Genomic DNA, 19534 nt, shown 5'->3' with positions numbered 1-19534 from the left:
TCTGTTTTCATGTTTTGAAGTTTTCTCGTTTTGTGGTGCGTGTGTTTCTGACTCAGCGGGGCGAGTTTCCTGAAGCTGCTGCAGAACCTGGGTCCAGAAAACGCCTGCACGCTGCTGCTCGCCGTCCTCACCGAACACAAGCTGCTGCTGCACTCGCTGCGCCCTGACGTCCTCACCTCCGTCAGCGAGGCGCTCGTCTCCGTAAGAGCTGACTGATGTGATCAGGTTTTGTTGTTCTGAGTTTGATTTGACTGTTTTCAGTGAAGTGATGTGAACCTGTGTGTCCGTAGATGAGCTTCCCGCTGCGCTGGCTCTGCCCGTACATCCCTCTGTGCCCGCTGCAGATGGCCGACGTGCTGCTGGCGCCCATGCCGTTCATCGTCGGCGTTCACTCCAGCTACTTCGACCTCTACGACCCTCCTACCGACGTGGTGTGTGTGGACCTGGACACTAACACCATCTTCCAGTGAGTCCTGCAGCGCGTGGACTGTCTCTGTTTGTGGTGGAAACACTGAAAATAAACTCTTCTTCTTCTCACACCTCAGGTCGGAGGACAAGAAGCCGCTCTCGTGGCGCTCGTTGCCTAGGAAACAGGGGAAGATGCTCTTCAACACGCTCACCGCCCTCCATAAGACGCTGGAGCAGAGTGAGTGGTTCGCTGATCGTTAATCGACGCAGCGATCGTCGATGAAGCAGTAAATGAAACTTTCTGTTGCAGTTTGCACCCCCGGCCAGGAGGAGGCGACGCTGGAGTTCCTGCTGACGGACTACGATCAGATCTACAGGAGTCAGAAGCAGCTGGAGCTGGAGATCCAGGAGGCCTTCCTGCGCTTCATGAGCTGCCTGCTGCGAGGGTACAGAGCCTTCCTGCTGCCCATCACGCAGGCGCCGTCCGACACCACCACCGACTGCAGTTCCCTCTTCAACCTGCAGGGTGAGCTCTTCTCTTCCTGCTGAGCTGAGCCGCTGCAGCGCAGCAAACGGGAAACTTTAACCTGTTTTTCTCGCAGGCTTCCTGAAGTCTCGGGACCGCACGCAGCAGAAGTTTTACAGCCAGCTGACGAGGACGCAGATGTTCACGCAGTTCATCGAGGAGTGCTCGTTCGTCAGCGACCGACACGCCTGCCTCGAGTTCTTCGACGAGTGCGTGCAGAAGGTAAAGGACGCGCCTTGATCTTCATATCTTCTTCATCTTTACCTGAGAGTGTGGCGTTAAGAGTTTTTGATCCTCAGGTGGACGTGGAGAAGCCCGAGGACGTGAGGCTGGTCGATCTGGACGAGACTCACAGCGGAGAGCACACAGTCTTCATCATGCCCCCCGAGGAACCTCAGGAACCTGACGGGTCTGAGTGCCCCGCCCTCTACAGGTACAGGGTCAGGGACCAGGTCTAAGCATGTTCACACCAAATTATTGGGCTTTTACACACACTTCCTGTGAGTGGGTGGAGAATTACCCAGAGTGCATTGCTCTGTGACATGAAACAGGATTCTCAGGGGAATCCCACAACAAAGAAAGAATAAACAGACGCCATAAAACAGAAATGAGAAAGTGAGGCTGTAAACAGCTCCAGCAAAGCAGCAAATGTCCAAAAAGACATTTTTTTCTGTGTTCGATCCATAAAAAGGGACAGTACCCTTCAATTCATTCAAAAATAGTCAAAATTAAGAGGAAAAAGTTAACACAAATAGAAAACTAATTCTAGTTCTTAGATAAGAAGTCAGATTTATGTAATAAATGTGTCTTTATTAAAAATATGGACATTTTTGAGACAGTAAGTTATTGTTAGGAGGTAAAAAGATTTAAAAGTTAAGGTTTTGATTTAAAAAGGAACAGTTATGAGACAAATTATCCTCATTTTGAACTTGATCAATGATCCATCTCCTGCTCCTTTCCTGCAGTTTAATCTGGATCATTGATGTCTTCATGAAATGGTAGTAACATGTTTTGGTCCAAAAAGCCAATAAATCAAGCACAGCAGCATTGTTTCCAGGCTCTCATAGCCCCTCTGTTCAGAACGCTCTGATTTAGTGGGCGTGGCCTTCATATGTAAATGAGCCACCGCTGATACCGCCCCGCTCTTCCACGTCACTGAGAGCGGCGCCACGAGCTCCGAGTGCACAATGTTTAGAAAACAGAGAAGCTCGTTTACCGTAACATTACAGGCTAAAACAACAGGCTAACTGCAGCTAAAGTTAGCATCCTGAAGCTAACACAGAGACAGGGGGGACACTGAGGAAAAGCTCTTCCATCTGCTCCACAGCACACAGCATTTAAAATACTCACATTTCCAGGGTCCCAGGTTTGTTGGAGGATGGTTGGTAATGCGCCTGGATTCAGGACCAGTCTATTGGCTAGCCCTCTGTTGGACTGTCCAAAGTTGGAAAAGCAGTCGGCCGTGAAGTGATGAGCACACACATGCTCAGTTTTACTGAGTGTAGCTGGAACATTTCCTGATAAATGAACTCTAGACACTTAGTCTGTCTTCTTCAGAGATGGGAAGCTTGAGCATGGAGCTATGAGGCTGTTTACAGCCAAAAACAGAGCAGTGATGGCTCTTCAACTTTGGCATTCTCTGAGGAGGTTTGAGGGTATCTGCTCCAGTGGACCAATCAGGTCAGACTTGCTCCTGATTGGTCAAAAAAGAGAATCGCTGACATCGGCAAATCCCCAAAATCCAAACAGCTGGTTTTAGGTCAGGATTTTTCATTCACAAGCTCTACTAAGAACAGGTTTGGTCATTAAATATCACATGTTGTGGGCTGGGAGGAAAGACAAAGACCCACACATTTCACTAAAAGACTTAATAAAGTCAGGAGAAACTGAGCTTCTTAAAGTAAAAACCACCTCAGATGTTTGATAAACTGAGATTGACCCCAGCTGAGAGAAACAAACACAGGTAGGGCTTAACGAGAGGTAAAGGAATCCAATAATTATGGAAGAAAAAACATCAGCTGTGGATGAAAGAAAACGAGACAGAGATTTGGGTTGTATGTAACATGTATGTAACATGTATGTAACATGTATGTAACACGGACAGGAAACAGAAACAGGGCCTGGCTCTGTCTGTTTGATGTTATCATCATGTGTGCTAACTCTTTCCCTCTCATGTTTCAGCTATGAAACGTTTCCCACGCTGAAGCCGGACCTCTTCGACCGGCCTCAGGATCAGCTCAGAGTCCCAACGAAGGGCAGCGCCCCCAGTAGCCCCGCCCCCAGACGCACAAAACAGGTACCAGAGTTTTTCCTGATGAAGTGTCTGTAGCAGCTGAGCGTCCCTGAGCGACCTCTGTCAGGAAACCTCATGGACTCCACCTTCTCCTCTGAACTCCATCACACACACAGCAGATCCCTAACGGGTAAAACTGAAGCTGAATCAAACGTCCAATCAGAGTCAGGCTCTCTGAAAACAGCGTGCTCCTCCCCGGGCTCTGGTTTTACGCTGACCCAGTTCCCCCTGAATGCAGCGCCGTGCTAACGCTCTAACTGTGTAAAATCATCTCATTTTAATGAAGCAGCATCAATATTTCACTGCTCATCCAACATTCAGGAGCTGCAGGCTGTGAGCGCGAGGCTTTGGGGTGAAAACGTCACCGAGGATGAAACTCAGACATCACAGCAGAGACGGAAACTTCCAGAAAACAGTTTGACATGTTTCTGTTTTTCCTCCCATCAGGAGATCAAGCTGGCCCAGAAGAAGGCTCAGAAGTACTCAGCGGTGCCCGACATGTGGTCCAAGTGTCTGCTGGGTCACTGCTACGGACTCTGGTTCATCTACCTGCCCACCTTCGTGAGGGCGGAGAGCGCCAAGGTCCGGGCGCTGCACACGGCGTACGACGTCCTCAAACACATGGAGAACCGCAAAGTGGTGCTGCCCGATGAGGTAAGAGACGCCGTGGAGAAGAAAAACGTTTCTGTGTCACAGTCGTAACGTTCGGAGAGTTACGTGTGAGTGTAACCAGAATAAAGAAGTAACGTTACAGAGTGGAGGGCGTAAAGTTATGAAGCATAAGTCGCAACAAAAATATAAACGCAACACTTTTGTTTTTTCTCCCATTTTTCCTGAGATGGACTTAAAGATCTCAAATTAATTCCAGATAAACAGTATTACCATTTCTCTCAAACATTGTTCACAAATCTGTCTAAATGTTCGATAGTGAGCACTTCTGCTTTGCTGAGATAATCCATCCCACCTCACAGGTGTGCCACATCAAGATGCTGATCAGACACCATGATTAGTGCACAGGTGTGCCTTATACTGTCCTCAATAAAAGGCCACTCTGAAATGTGCAGTTTTGTTTCACAGCAAAATGCCACAGATGTCACAAGCATTGTGACGTAAATGACGTAATGTTAATGAGGTTAAAGTCTCAAAATTGAAATGTTACAAGAATAAAGTCCCAATGTTTTTAAGGATAAAGTTGTGAAGTAACAAGATAAATGGCTTATTGTTTAGAGAATGTTACCATGTTACGAGGTTTTAGTCTCAAAGTTACAAGTTTAATAGCGTAAAATAATAAGAATTAAGTCTCAGTGTTGTAAGGTAGAAGTCTTAAAGTTACCAGTTTAATGTCCCAGTGTTATCAAGAGAACGTTTTAAAGTTACAAGTTTACGGCATTTTGTAAAAATAAAGACGTTACAAGGTTAAAATTGTAAAGTAACAACATTAATAATGTTAATGAAATAACGCCATAGTATTATGAGGTAGAAGTCGTAAATTTACAAGATTAATGGTTTTATGTAATGAGAAAAAAGTTGTGACGTTTTAAAGTTGAAGTTGTAAAGTTACAAAGTTAAAGTCTTGATGTAATGACATTGTCTTTGTAGCTTCTTAGCTAACCTTTTTCGTAGCATAACAACTTTTTTTTCCGTTTTTATCGTCACATTATGACTTTTATCTCATAGTAATACGACCTTTTTAAATGTAGCATTGGCTCTATAAGTGTTATGACTCCTTTCTTGTAACTTTACAACTTTACATAACGACTCTAGTATTGGTATGTAATAACTTAAATCTCGTAGCACTTCAACATTTTCTTCGTCGTGTTGCAACTTTTTCCTTTAAACTTTATAATTTTACCATAATCCAGGCAGAAAGTGATTATTTGTTAAAGATAGACACTAAAGCCACGCTCCCAATATTAGGCCACGCCCCTAATCATACATAACCAAAAGTCTTTATATCACATGAAATGCGAGTTATAAAAAAGTTCTGCCTCAGGTCTTAAATCTTTACAGTTTGACGTTTAACATGGGACTCTATGGGGACTGACTCACTGCTGGAGGCAGCCTCTAGTGGACACTCCAGGAACTGCAGGTCGAATTTAAACAGAGGGACCTGTTGTTGTTTGTTCCAGGTGTGCTACAGGATCCTGATGCAGCTGTGCGGTCAGTACGGTCAGCCCGTGCTCGCCGTTCGAGTCCTGCTGGAGATGAAGAAGGCGGGAATCACGCCCAACACCATCACCTACGGATACTACAACAAGGTACACACACACACACACACACGAACACACACACACACCTGATAATCCAAAGACAGAACTCTGATAAACTCTTATGAAACTCTGTCGTGCGTCCTCTGTCCTCAGGCGGTGCTGGAGAGTAAGTGGCCGTCCACCAATCAGGGAGGACGTCTCCGCTGGGCCAAGCTGAGGAACGTCATCCTGGCTGTGGCTCAGTTCAGACAGCCAATCAAACGGCGGCAGAAGAGCGGCTCCGTGGGTTCACGAGGTCAGGAACGGTTCAGAGTTAAGGATTCAAGATGAAGAGTCGACGCTCTGACCGTTTTTTAAGCTTCTCATTATCCTGTGATTTTTGTGGTTTATAGAAACGGTGGTCGATGCTGATGCTAAGCTCCGCCCCCAGTCTGCTCTGATTCGTCAGTCCAGTTGGAGCGGGCTCTCTGAGAGCTCCAGTCACGAGTCTCTGACGGGTTCGATGGTGAAGAGCAACAGTCTGAGCAGCATGAAGACGCCAAACGACAGTAAGACCCACACACACCCATCCTCATCCTCATCCTCACGTCTGCCGCTTCAAACTACTGACGATAACCGTCTGGAGTTTGTTTTCCTTAAGTTTGTTTTCCTGAAGTTTGTTTTCCTGAAGTTTGTTTTCCTGAAGTTTGTTTTCCTGAAGTTTGTTTTCCTGAAGTTTTTTTTCCTGAAGTTTCTCCTCGTGTCTCTCTCCGTCCGTCAGAGCTCAAACTCTGCAGGAAGACCCTCCTCCGAAACGCCGGTACGAACGGCTGCAGTGACACCGCCTCCAGAAAACCTCCCATAGGACGCAGAGACACCTCCACCCCTCCCCCAGCGCCCCCTGGTGGTGTCTTAGTCAGGCGGAGCCAGGTCTGCCTCTCCACTTTCTACAAAGAGTGCGCAGAGTCGGCCGACTCAGAGCCCGACTGCTGCCAGGCCGCGGAGAGAGACGGCAGGTCAGTGAGGACGGAGGGACGCAAAGAAAAAACAGTCTCTGATTCTTTAAAAAAGATCCTCAGTCAGAGTTTGTTCAACTTTTCCTCCAAAGACTGAGATTTCTGCCCATTAAACATCTCATTTCTCCAGCTTTCAGGGCAGATTCAGAGGTTTTCAGCTTTTATTTTATTTCAGTCAGATCTTTACCAAAGGGACCAGAGCCACTTTAAGATATCTTTAAGGTCAGATCAGTCACTGATGTTCAGATTTAGAGGTCCAAATCCAAAGATTTGTTTCTGGCTTTATAATCATTTTGTTGTTTTGAGTCATTCAAACCCAGATTTCTGACGTTGACGTGTCTTTAAGATTTCTGACTTTTCTTTAAGATTTCTGACTTTGTAGATTTTAAACTTTTAAAAAGAAAAAACTGAAGTAATGTCAGAATCCTTCACGTACCAGGAACAAACTCAAAGATCAACAAGACTGTAAAAGTTTAAAAACAAACTTTGGGGTCAGAATTTTGAAATTAATTTTTGGTGTTTGGCTTTTCTTAGTATTAAGGCAACTTTTTTATTTAGTTTTTCAACTTTTCTGTATCATTTTTTTTCTAATAAAAAAAATAAACTAACACAGACGTTAATGATAGTAAATTAAAGAAAAAATAAAACACCGGCAAAATAAAATAAGATACAAATGAATATCAAATAAAGAAATAAAATTAAAATAGGTAAAAAATAAATAAATAAATAAAAATAATAAATAAATAATTAGATTAAATAAAAAATAGAAAAATAAATTGAAAACATATTACACTGGGAAACTTTAAGAAAAAAGAAATGAATATCAAATAAAGAATACATTTAAAATAGGTTATAAAAAAATAAATAAATAAAAATAAAATAATAAACAAAAAAAGAAACCGTAAAAACACATGTTAAATTAAATTAAGTACAAATGAATATTAAATAAAAAATAATTTAAAAAAAATGAAAAATTGAACAAAAAACCAAAAAAATGAATAAATAAAAAACAAAATAATAGGATAAAAATAAGAGCTTTAAATATTTATGATGCTCCAACTTAAACAATCTCATGTACTATACTAAGATATTAACTTTTTCATGAGGTTGTTTGTGTTTCCAGGTCTATAAATGGCTGCTATAACGAGTAAAGTATGTTTATTTTCGGGGGGTTCCAGCTCTGGTTTTATGTTTCTGAAAAATCTCAGAAAACTTTGGTTTAACTTTGTCCACTAGGTGGCGATGCGTCAACAGGAGGCAATGAGGAGGCATTTTAGAAAAAATATTCTGTCTTTAATCTAGAAATTTAGGAATTTAAGTCAAATTCAAACTCTTCTCTGAGAATCCAGAGTTTTTGTTTTAATCTTAGAATTCTGAGATTAAAATCTAAACAAAAAACACAAAAAAACTCAACATTTTTTCTCTCCCTCCTCCTGAAGAGCTCAGTGAGGCCCCCTGGTGTTCACGTCTTGTGTCGACTCAGATTGTTTTAACCTCCAGGTGGTATAATAAGTGAAATGTTTTCTTTCTCTTAATCTGACTCTCTCCGTCCTCAGACCGTCGGGGACCCGGGACTCGGCGAGCAGAAACAAAGCCGTGGACGAGAACTACAACAACGTCGCGTCCCCGAGCCGGGGAGGTCTGGCGGGGAAACTCCAGCAGCTCCTCACGCCGACCAGACACCGAGTGTCCGTCAGACGAGCGGCGAGCGTGGACGACAGGAGGCCGGGAGGAGGAGGAGGGGTGGGACGAAGAGTGTCGGAGCAGAGGCAGTCCAGGAAAGCCCAGGTGGCCGAGACGCTGCTGAAGGCGAAGGACCGGCTGGTCAGCGCCACCTCAGAGGTCCGACTGGGTCAGGTTCTTCCTCTGGTTCTGTTGGAGCCGTGACCACAGACTGAAGACTTCCTCTTGTCTTTCAGAGCTCGCTGTCCGTAGGAAGTGACCTGGACCTGACGGACACACCCAGTCCAGCTTATCCTCTGCGCAGGTCCTGGGACGCCAATCAAGAGGGGGCGGGTCTGGAGGTGAAGGGTCATGATGTCAGCAGGTCTCTAGCGTGTCACACAGATCCTGGTCTGAGTTTTTGTCCTCCGTCTGTGTCCCAGGTGCTGATGTCGAGCTGCTCGCTCTGCCGCAGCTGCAACTCGCTGGTTTACGACGAGGAGATCATGGCGGGCTGGACGTCCGACGACTCCAACCTCAACTCGTCCTGCCCGTTCTGCAGCGCCTCCTTCGTCCCCTTCCTGAACGCTGAGGTCTGCGACCCCGGACCCCTCAACAGGTACACGCCAAGACCCTGAACCAGATCCCCCAGAACTCCTCCAGAGTCTGTTTGAAGTCTGAGGATCAGGTCCCACAGAAACAGGATCATCTCAGGAACTAACGGATGGATTTATCAGAGCTGGGAGCAGAGTCAAGCCTAAAAACACAGAAATGAAGAATCAATGAGGCCGGATTAGACGTTTTTAAAAACCAGTTTTTATTTTCAAGAAGTCTCAGAAAAAAAAGTTATAACTGCTTTGTCTGAGAATTCTGTGAATAAAATCAGAAACTTGAGTTTTTCTCAGAAATTCGACTTTTGAGCTCAGATTTCTTAAGTCACAACAAATTTACAGGAATAAAATCAAAATGTTGAATCATTTCTCAAAGCTTGGACGTAACTCTCTGATTTTTCTGACTCTTCTGTAAGAATCATGAAAAAAAGTGAGAGTTAATAAAAATCAAAGCATCAGAGAAATTTTGATTTACTGTGACAAAAAGACATATTTTTTCAACAACTAAAACAGAAGATGGAGTCTGTAAAAGTTAATACGACTCTTTTTAAGTCACAATTCTTACGTCATATAAAGTAAGATTCCTTCAAAATAAAATTATCTCTTTAAAATTAAAAAATGTCCCAACTCAGAAATCGAAATCAGAACTCTGTGAATGTACCGAGATTGAAGTTTGAGTTCTAAGAAAAATGTTAAAATTTTACTTATTTCTCAAAATTATGACTTTTTTCTCAGACTTTTCTGATTAACGTAAGAAATTCGAGAAAAAAAAGCAAATTTAGTTGAATTTTGAGTATCAGGAGCACAGCAAACGGCCTTTTATTCCTTTTTATTTTGAGTCTGAAAAACTTCCTGAAACCTTTTTCTTTTCGAGACAGAGCTGACTTTTTATTCAGATTTTTACACTCAAATTAGATTTTTAGAATTTCAACCTTTACTGGGGGGGATCCAAGAAAAATAGGCCTTGTTTGCACAACACAATAAAATTTTTCACAAAAACTAGGGTAAAAAAAATCTGTTTACTTGGAGACGCTGTAGTAAGCATGCCAGGCCTGTAGTTGGCGATATAACTTACTCTCTGACATCCCTGATGATGGCACACCACTGATTGTCATGGGAGACATGAACATTCACATTGACACGACACAGGCCAATGATTTTCTGGCACTCCTCTCCTCTTTTGACCTCAAACTGGTCCCTTCAGTGACAGTTACCCCACCACACCTCTCAGACCATTTCTTGGTAAGATTCTCTGCAGCTTTCCCTCAAACACAGGCATCCATGCAGATGGTTTCCTTCCACAGAAACCTGAGGTCCCTCACAGCAACACAGCTGGCTGATGCACTATGCCTGACCACTCTCAGTTCTTTTTACTGTCCGCTAATCAGGCTTTGGACAAACTCTGCCCCCTGGTGTCGAAACCAGCTAAGACGAAGCCACCTAGTCCATGGCTCTCTGAAGTTCTATAAGAACAAAGAGGACTCAGGGCATTTTTTTTTCACAGTCTATGGTCTGGACGATCGTTATGATGCTATTTTTGGATAATTTAGCGTCATGTTATAACGAAACATAAACTTGGACGGTGGTTTGAGGCAGTGTTATTTTTTTCTCTTACACCTGCCCTTACCCGTGTCATCCTCTCCATCCGGAGTTTCTTTCTCCTCCCGCTGCTCGTCTTGATGAAAGAGTTTGGCTCATGTGGCCATCAGACACTGTCCGGTGCTTTTCCTCTGTTATTTCTGGCCTTTTCAGCTCCAGCCTTGCTCTTCTTCCTGTCTGTATTCTTGTGTTTGAACCATAGACTGTGTGTTGATAAAGGTTTGTACAGCGCCTGTTTATGAGGAAAAAAAGTAAAGCTGGTGCAGACCGGGCCTTCGTGCCTCCGAAATGTTTTCGTCTTGTCATTTCTTTTGCTTCAGTTTTACTTCGTCACAGTCTTCGTCATCATGCCAGACTTTTTGTTTAGTCTTTAGGTATTTTTTTAGATTAACATTGACAACAACACAACAACTTTTCACTCAAAAACTAGTGAAAATAAATCTGTTTACGTATAGACACTGTAGTAAGCATGCCAGGCCTGTAGTTGGCGCTATAATTGTCTCTTGCTGTCGTCACTCGTGTTTGACTCTTCCTCTGTCGTCTCCTCTCAGCGCCGAGCGATGTAACTGGAACGTGGAGGACGACGTGGAGAGCGCCGTGAGGCCCCCTAGTGTCCACGAGCCGTCGGTGCGGCATCAGTGTAACGGTCTGAGCGACGACTCGAGCTCAGAGACCAGCAGCTACTCCGAGAACAGCAGGACCACCACGGTAACACTCTGTAGACCCCTTTCTCCTAAAACTCCTCCTCCTGGTCCCGTTTCGCTGACGGTCTCTGCCCGTCCTCCTCAGGGCTCCTCGGTGGGCGGGGCCCCCCAGGTGACGGTGGCCTACCTGAGCCCCCTGGTCCTGAGGAAGGAGCTGGAGAGTCTGCTGGAGAACGAGGGCGAGGCGGTGCTGGCTCAGCCCCAGTTCCTGGAGAACCACTCCATCATCTTCTGGAACCTGGTCTGGTACTTCCAGCGCCTCGGTCTGCCCAGCAACCTGCTGCAGCTGGTGCGGGCGTCGCCGCTGGTCAGCCAGCTCACACAGGTAACGCCGGGAGGTGGTGGGAGGTGGGGGTCGTACGGCGTCACGGTAACTCGATCCGACGTTAACCGACCTGTCTGCTCCTGCAGGCGGAGAACACCGCGGTGAGGGTCCGGCTCCTCTGGGACACCCTGAGCCCCGACACGGACCAGTGGCCCCCCCTCTACGTGCTCTGGAGGATCCACAGTGAGTGACACACACACACACACACACACACACACACACGCAGAGCCCCCACTGTGTGTGACACACCGCGCTGTAACTCCCCCTCCCTCCACCAGGTGGCGTCCCCATGAGGAGCTACGGCTGGAGGAGGCACAACCACCCGTTCTCCCTCTCCTTCCTGGAGGAGGTGCTGCGCTGGGTCGGCATGAACGAGGTGCACAAAGCCGTCACGCTCTTCCTCGACACTCTCGCCAAACAGCCGGGCGCCGCCTGGACGCAGAGGTGGGTCGGCGCTCAGTCCTGCTGTGTGTGTGTGTGTGTGTGAATACACTCCATGAATCTGATAGTAACCGTGTGTATGTGTGTGTGTGTGTGTGTGTGTGTGTGTGTGTGTGTCTGTCTGACAGGAGTTTGTACAGAGAGATCCTCTTCCTCACGCTCGCCGCGATGGGAAAAGACCACGTGGGTAAGAGTCGCTGCTCATGAATCCTGAAGACGCGGTTTGTCTTTATTTGATCTTTATTTTGTCCCTCTGGTGCCCCCGTAGTATCTTCTGTCGGTCTGTTCACTCTCATTAGGATGGTCTGGGTCTCAGATTGAGGTCTGAGGATTATTTCTTCTTCCTGGATAAATGATCCTGAATACACTAAAAAATTAAATTCAAGCAAAACTTTGTGTTGATTTTAGTAAAATGTGTCTAATTAGGTTTAAAATGAGCCACATTCACCTGACGAGTTCAGAAAAATGTCTAATTACAGAACAAAGACAAAAATGAGGTCTGATTTATTTTTGTGAAAAGAAAATCTGTGGATTAGGAAAAAAAATATTTATTGTATCAAATGTTTAATCTTATTTAAAAAAAACTTGAAAAACAAAAAAATCACATAAAAACTGATAACTCTGATATTTTTTTAGGAATGTAAGGAGAAAGTCTTAAACCTAAAAAGAATTAAGAAACCCTAAATAAAATGTTTAATAATTAATTAAAAATAAATAATTCAATAACTTCTTCCCTGGGGATCAATAAGGTTTTATCTTATCTTATGTTAAAAAAAAAAAAAAAGTTAAACATTTGAAAAAAAAAAAGGTGTAATTTTATTGAAAGGTTTGGATCTTAATTAAGTCACAACAACAACAAAAATGTCAGATTTTTTTTTTAAAAGTCACAATTCTCCAAAAGTTGAAGTTCAAAAAAGGTTAAAATAAATAAATAAATAGTTGTGACTCCAAAATTATTCTTTGAGAAGTATTCTGAAACAGCTGTTCTCCTTTGAAAGTTGTAGTTCTTAAAAAAAGTGAGAACTTATAAAAAAAAGTCATAATCCTTTAAAAAAGTCATCGTTCCATAAAAAGTCATAGCTCTAAAATAAGCCAGCACTTTTTAAAAAGTTGTTATCCTTATAAAAGATGTAATCATTCTAGTCCTAGTCCTTAAAAGGGTCAAAAGGTGAAAAGTTGATGTGCTAAAAAAAAATAAAAAAAAATTTAACAAAAGATTTAACAAAATCTCTGAAACCATTCAAAAAGTCATTGTTTTAAAAATAGTCAAACTTTTTCTTTTTTTTTTTGAAACTTGGTAATAAAAAAAACATCCTTCCAATAGTTGCAATTCTGTAAAAAGCCATTATCATTTAAAAAAAGCAGAACTTTTTTTTAAAAAGTCACAATTCTGTAAAAAGTTGTCGCCCTTTAAGAAATAAGTTCGACGTTTTTGAAAAAGTTAGATTTTTTAAAAAAGTTGTGTTGCTTAAAGAAGTCAAAACTTTTTTAAGTTGTTACTCTTTGTAAAAAATATTTTCCTCTGAGAAGTTGTAGTTTGAAAGAAGTCCATTTTGAAAAAGTTGTTTTCCATAAGAAAGTTGTATCTGTAAGTCATAGTTCTCAAAAAAGTTGTAATCCTTAAAAACTTAACTACAAAACATTTCAGAACTGTTCAAGAAAAAGTCAAAATAGTTTTTTATTGTGTAGTTCCATAAAAAAATCTGATCTTAAAAAAGTTGTAATTATTAAAAAAAAATCTTTATCATCAGAAAAAGTCAGACTTGGAATCAGCAGCAGTCAGAGGAGAATTAGAGAGATTGTTAGCTCTTAGACTCTCAGACTGATCCAGACTCTCAGACTGATCCAGACTCTGATGATCCAGACTCTCAGACTGATCCAGACTCTGATGATCCAGACTCTCAGACTGATCCAGACTCTCAGACTGATCCAGACTCTCAGACTGATCCAGACTCTCAGACTGATCCAGACTCTGATGATCAAAACTCTCAGACTGATCCAGACTCTCAGACTGATCCAGACTCTCAGACTGATCCAGATTCTCAAACTGATCCAGACTCTCAGACTGATCCAGACTCTAATGATCCAGACTCTAATGATCCAGACTCTCAGACTGATCCAGACTCTGATGATCAAGACTCTCAGACTGATCCAGACCCTCAGACTGATCCAGACTCTCAGACTGATCCAGACTCTCAGACTGATCCAGACTCTCAGACTGATCCAGACTCTCTGATGATCCAGACTCTCAGACTGATCCAGACTCTAATGATCAAGACTCTAATGATCCAGACTCTCACTGATCCAGACTCTCACTGATCCAGACTCTCACTGATCCAGACTCTGATGATCCAGACTCTCAGACTGATCCAGACTCTAATGATCATGACTCTAATGATCCAGACTCTCACTGATCCAGACTCTGATGATCCAGACTCTCAGACTGATCCAGACTCAGACTGATCCAGACTCTCAGACTGATCCAGACTCTAATGATCATGACTCTAATGATCCAGACTCTCAGACTGATCCAGACTCTGATGATCAAGACTCTCAGACTGATCCAGACTCTCAGACTGATCCAGACTCTCAGACTGAGCCAGACTCTGATGATCAAGACTCTCAGACTGATCCAGACTCTCAGACTGATCCAGACTCTGATGATCCAGACTCTCAGACTGAGCCAGACTCTGATGATCAAGACTCTCAGACTGATCCAGACTCTCAGACTGATCCAGACTCTCAGACTGATCCAGATTCTCAGACTGATCCAGACTCTCTGATGATCCAGACTCTCAGACTGATCCAGACTCTGATGATCCAGACTCTCAGACTGATCCAGACTCTAATGATCATGACTCTAATGATCCAGACTCTCACTGATCCAGACTCTGATGATCCAGACTCTCAGACTGATCCAGACTCAGACTGATCCAGACTCTCAGACTGATCCAGACTCTCAGACTGAGCCAGACTCTGATGATCAAGACTCTCAGACTGATCCAGACTCTCAGACTGATCCAGACTCTCAGACTGATCCAGATTCTCAGACTGATCCAGACTCTCTGATGATCCAGACTCTCAGACTGATCCAGACTCTGATGATCCAGACTCTCAGACTGATCCAGACTCTGATGATCAAGACTCTCAGACTGATCCAGACTCTAATGATCAAGACTCTCAGACTGATCCAGACTCTCAGACTGATCCAGACTCTCAGACTGATCCTGACTCTGATGATCAAGACTCTCAGACTGATCCAGACTCTAATGATCAAGACTCTCAGACTGATCCAGACTCTCAGACTGATCCAGACTCTCAGACTGATCCAGACTCTCAGACTGATCCAGACTCTCTGATGATCCAGACTCTCAGACTGATCCAGACTCTAATGATCAAGACTCTAATGATCCAGACTCTCACTGATCCAGACTCTCACTGATCCAGACTCTCACTGATCCAGACTCTCAGACTGATCCAGACTCTCTGATGACCCTGGTGACCCCTGACCTAACTCCCGTCTGTCCGTCTCTCCTCAGCGGCCTTCGATAAGAAGTACAAGGCGGCGTACACCAAGCTGACGGGTACTCTGGGTCGTGACGAGCTGAGGAAGAAGCGCGCTCAGCCTCCCAGCCCCAAAGCCGTCGACTGCAGACGCAGCTTCCACCCGCCGCTCGAGTGCTGATCGCCATGGAGACGCAGAAACGCCCCGATGAGTCCTGCAGCTTCGCCCTCTGAGAGGAGGAGGAGGGGGAGGAGCTCCGCCTGCTTTATTCTCACCTCTCTGCTGCCTCCTGGTGGACGTCGGAGTGAAGCGCTCTCTCCTGTCCTCTAGTCCTCTGCCCGCCTCGTCGATGTCAACCCAGCAGCTCTGTGTGTCCTTACAAACCCTCAAAGCAGAGACGCCGAACGGACGGACGTTTGGATGGCGAGGTCGAAGCTCTGAGCTGAGTCTGCGTCGGACTGAAGCGAGGAGTGTGAGCGCCATCTGGAGGAAACTGGAGGAAACTGCATGTCGGCAGAGATCAGATGTGTCTGTGTGAACTTTTAGTTTTTTCCTGTTTTAAATACACGACTTCATGTTTCCACCGAACGCCACCGAACGCCACCGAACGCCACCGGAGAGCTCCTGAATCCTGCATCGACTGATGGCGTCTGTCAGATTGAAAGTCGCCTCTGAGACTGATTCAGGATTTAATTCAAGAAAAACTCCAGACTGAAACTCAAGGAAGTTCCTCATCATGTGTGTGTGTGAGTGTGTGTGTGTGTAGGAGTGTGTGAGAGTGTGTGTGAGAGTGTGTGCAGGCTATAAAAAGGGAAAAATGACAGAATCCAGAGTTGAGGAGAATCTAAACAGGAAGTAGATTTTCAACATCCCCTGAAACTTCCAGAGGCTCCTCCTCCTGAGGGAGTTTAAAAATCTGTTCGATAAAACTTAAACGTCCAGCCGTCGTTTTTTCATGAATCTGACGGGAAACAGAGACAGATTCTGAAATCAGAGAAACTTTAGATGTTTGTTCGTCTTCAGGGGGTAAAAACTGACATCGGTACCATCGGGTTTTTTCTTCTCAGTTTCAGTTTCACTTCATTTCTCGCGACTTCTCTGCAGAAAATCCACCTCATAATCTCCGTCCTGTGTCCTGTGAAGCGATGCAGAAATGTTTGAATTGCTCCTTTAACGTCTGTCCTCTAAACTTTTTCAGGATCTGGTCGGATTATTCGGAGGTCACTAATGTCTGAAGCTAAATCTTTGATTCTTCTCTCAGTTTGAGATTTCTACTCCATAACTTTGATCAGGAGGAGCTTTTAACATTTTCGTACCACCAACAGCTCTGACCTCTCCTTTAGAGATGTAAAGCTCCAGATTATCTCAATAATTTCAGATTTTCTGCAGCTTTTATCGTCTCCTCATTGTTTGTTTAAAGGGAGTTTGAGTAAAGATCTCAATAAAATGAGATGAGGAAAGAGAAAAGTTTATTTGAGGCTGTGTGTTTCAGAGTTTGAGAGTTTAGTGAAATAAATCAAACAAATAAAAACAAAGAGGACGTTAAATCAGTCGAAATGCAGCCAGGAGAACAGATGTCCAATCAGGACACTCCTTAGAGAGAGACTGGTGTGTGTGAGTGAGTGTGTGAGTGTGTGTGAGTGTGAGTGTGTGTCATCTGTCGGTACCTCGAACCCTTGGCTCCAGGGCATCTCTGCAGCAGGTTTCTGCAGGAGCTGAACCTGCAAACACAACTTCCCCAAACTGATCTCAACTTAAACAAGAAAAAGGAAAAAAGACGTGAAACTTAACGCGTTCAGCTCACTCCAGGTTCAAGTGTCGCTGTCAGGAAAACATGACGGGAGAAATGTTTGATTAATCGGTCGTTAAACAGCTTCAGGTTCTGGTTTTTGTCCCTGACGACCTCAGATTGTTTTTCTCAGAGTCTGAAAACGTCACAGAGAGGATCTCTTTCAAAAACCGACAAAACTTCCTCCATCAAACATTTACCATTTTACTTTTTACAGTTGTAAGGTTGTTTTGGTTTCCTTGAGTCTGAGCCAAATGTTTAAAAACACCTTAATCATCATCCATGGCAAAGGTAGATCATCAACTTCCTGCTCATAAAGAATCATTTTGACCAGCGTGAGATTATCTCTGCCTGAAGGATTCAACATGAAGCCGTCTGTGGTGGAGGTTAAAGTTTAAAGTGTCCAGTGACAGGAAACAGGAGCTGCTGATCTACCTCAGCTTGGGTTGATTAGTTTCTGCCATCATGAGTCTTTTCTAGTTGTGTCGATCAAACACGGTATCTCTTAGAATTAAACACCTGATATTTTGAAGCAGAGCAGCAACTCCATCAGAAAACACAAGTTGCTGTTCTACCTCTGCTTGTTTGGAAAAGTTTGGTTACATTTTTGGGTCGTCTTCTGTTTTGTTTTGTTTGTTTGTTTTGTTTTCAACAATACTCAATAAAAAACTAGACCTGATGCACTGAGGCAGAGGTAGAGCAGCAACTCCTGTGATCAACATGCCATGAATGACTGTTTTTGTTAAATGAGGCTACCTCAGTTTGGACTGATCAGTTTGTGCTTTTGTGGATCCATCTCGTTTTGCAGATCCAGCAATATCTGAATTAAACATTTTAGCAACTCAACCTGACACTTTGAAGCAGAGGGTAGAGCAGCAACTCCACCAACTAACAATGCAGTTTTCACCGTTTTTGCCTGATATGTTCAGTAGCTTGGAAAAAAAGAATAAAACAGGCAAAAAACTGTCTCAAAACAGAAATTTAACTTGCAGAACACAGGAGTTGCTGATCTGCTTCTGCTGGATTGATGTGGTTGGGAGTCATTATGCGTCAGGCTTGTCTGATGTGCAGATTACACACGGTATCTGTTAGACCGTAACATCTAAACCTGACACAATGAAGCAGGAGGTAGAGCAGCAACTCCTGTGCTTACATGTTACCGTCAAAAAAGTGACTCTGATCCTCTCCGAAACGTTAGCAAGCTCTTTGAAAAGCAACATCCCTCCGTTTGGAAACAAAAAAAGTATCTAACTCACAGAAAACAGGAGTTGCTGCTCTACCTCTGCTCACATTCAACAGTTTGTTTACAGTTTTTGTGTGTGTGTTTCTACTTGTTTTCTACAGTTTTTAGGTACAACACAACAGTATTCTCACTGACGACAGCTATACCTTACAGTTAGAGGCAGGGGTAGAGCAGCAACTCCTGTGATTTACATGTTTTTGACTGTTTTGTTCAGTTGCTTCAGGAAATGGGAGACAACACTGCAGATCCTCTCTGAACAGACTTTTTAGGAAACCAATATAACCCTGTTTGTCAGAGACACTCAAACAGAGAGGAGTTGCTGGTCTACCTCTACTTTAAAAGTTTGTTTACATTTTTGTGAATTTTGTTTTTTTTAATAGTTTTTAAGATCAATTCAAAAATATTCATCATTAAAAACAATCAAACTGTACAAATTGAAGCAGGGGTAGAACAGCAACTCCTGTTTGTGATGTTTTCAGACCCTGAGGAGGAAAAGCCAGACTCCAGAGAGGAAAACAGTGACGCAGTAACACAAACTAACCACGTGAGGCAGAGTCAGGTCAGCTTATAAATCAAACTTTTTACGTCTGCGCCGCTCGTAGCGCTCAGCTTCAGCTCCGTGCTTCATGCGTAGATCAGAGAAACGGTCGTTCTTCTTCAGGTTTGGTACAGGGAGTTATAATCTCTGCTGCATCAGATGCTCCTGGAGCGACAAACTAACAACAAACTTAAAAAGTGAAAGTTTACTCTTCTAAATGTGAAAGCTGAGATTTCTGTGTTTGTTGAGGAATGAAGGTTTTAAATGAGCCCGTTTTACTCGTTGGTGTCACAGAGGGAAACACAGCACTGTATATTTTAACGCACCGACTGCAGTTTGTTCTCCTTTAAAGGGACTTAACTTGGTGTGGCAGGTTGTTTTACTGAACAGTTACAGCTCAGAGGAGACGAGTGTATTTAAAATAGAAACTTGTGTTTGCTGTTGTAATTTATATCTGGCTGTGATGATTTCAGTTGTAAATGTTTGTTTTTATAAGAAAACACAAAAATAAAAGACGGGGATGAGCCCCACTTTGTCTGACTTTGTGATTTTAAATATTTTTTTTAATTATACAGATTTTGTGGTTTATCCAGTTAAAGCCTGAGGATATCTATCTTAATATGACTTAATTATTACAGATGATGCTTTTTTTTATAATCTGCTCTCAAAGGAAATTGTTATTAAT

General features: G+C 43.5%; 1 protein-coding gene across 2 annotated transcripts in view; it reads left to right on the top strand.

Moving 5' to 3' along the window:
- dennd4b (DENN/MADD domain containing 4B) overlaps window positions 1-19373 on the top strand; it is a 48661-nt gene extending 29288 nt beyond the window's left edge. For both annotated transcript variants that reach the window (XM_074682914.1, XM_074682913.1), the window contains 21 exons: window positions 57-201; window positions 291-466; window positions 546-646; window positions 719-934; window positions 1011-1156; window positions 1234-1367; window positions 3116-3230; window positions 3675-3881; window positions 5357-5485; window positions 5591-5732; window positions 5830-5985; window positions 6198-6432; window positions 7989-8274; window positions 8352-8456; window positions 8538-8713; window positions 10856-11012; window positions 11094-11333; window positions 11420-11516; window positions 11612-11777; window positions 11903-11961; window positions 15314-19373. In XM_074682914.1, the coding sequence (XP_074539015.1) occupies window positions 57-201; window positions 291-466; window positions 546-646; window positions 719-934; window positions 1011-1156; window positions 1234-1367; window positions 3116-3230; window positions 3675-3881; window positions 5357-5485; window positions 5591-5732; window positions 5830-5985; window positions 6198-6432; window positions 7989-8274; window positions 8352-8456; window positions 8538-8713; window positions 10856-11012; window positions 11094-11333; window positions 11420-11516; window positions 11612-11777; window positions 11903-11961; window positions 15314-15459 (3334 nt within the window). In that variant the 3' untranslated portion in view covers window positions 15460-19373. The remainder of the gene's footprint in view (window positions 1-56; window positions 202-290; window positions 467-545; window positions 647-718; window positions 935-1010; window positions 1157-1233; window positions 1368-3115; window positions 3231-3674; window positions 3882-5356; window positions 5486-5590; window positions 5733-5829; window positions 5986-6197; window positions 6433-7988; window positions 8275-8351; window positions 8457-8537; window positions 8714-10855; window positions 11013-11093; window positions 11334-11419; window positions 11517-11611; window positions 11778-11902; window positions 11962-15313) is intronic.
- The last annotated feature ends 161 nt before the right edge of the window (window positions 19374-19534 follow it).

This window comes from Halichoeres trimaculatus, unplaced genomic scaffold (assembly GCF_033239565.1).
Source record: "Halichoeres trimaculatus isolate MK-OKI-2021-1 unplaced genomic scaffold, fHalTri1.1 fHalTri1_scaffold_12, whole genome shotgun sequence".
Classification (NCBI taxonomy): domain Eukaryota; kingdom Metazoa; phylum Chordata; class Actinopteri; order Labriformes; family Labridae; genus Halichoeres; species Halichoeres trimaculatus.
This window is presented reverse-complemented; position numbering and strand designations above follow the sequence as displayed.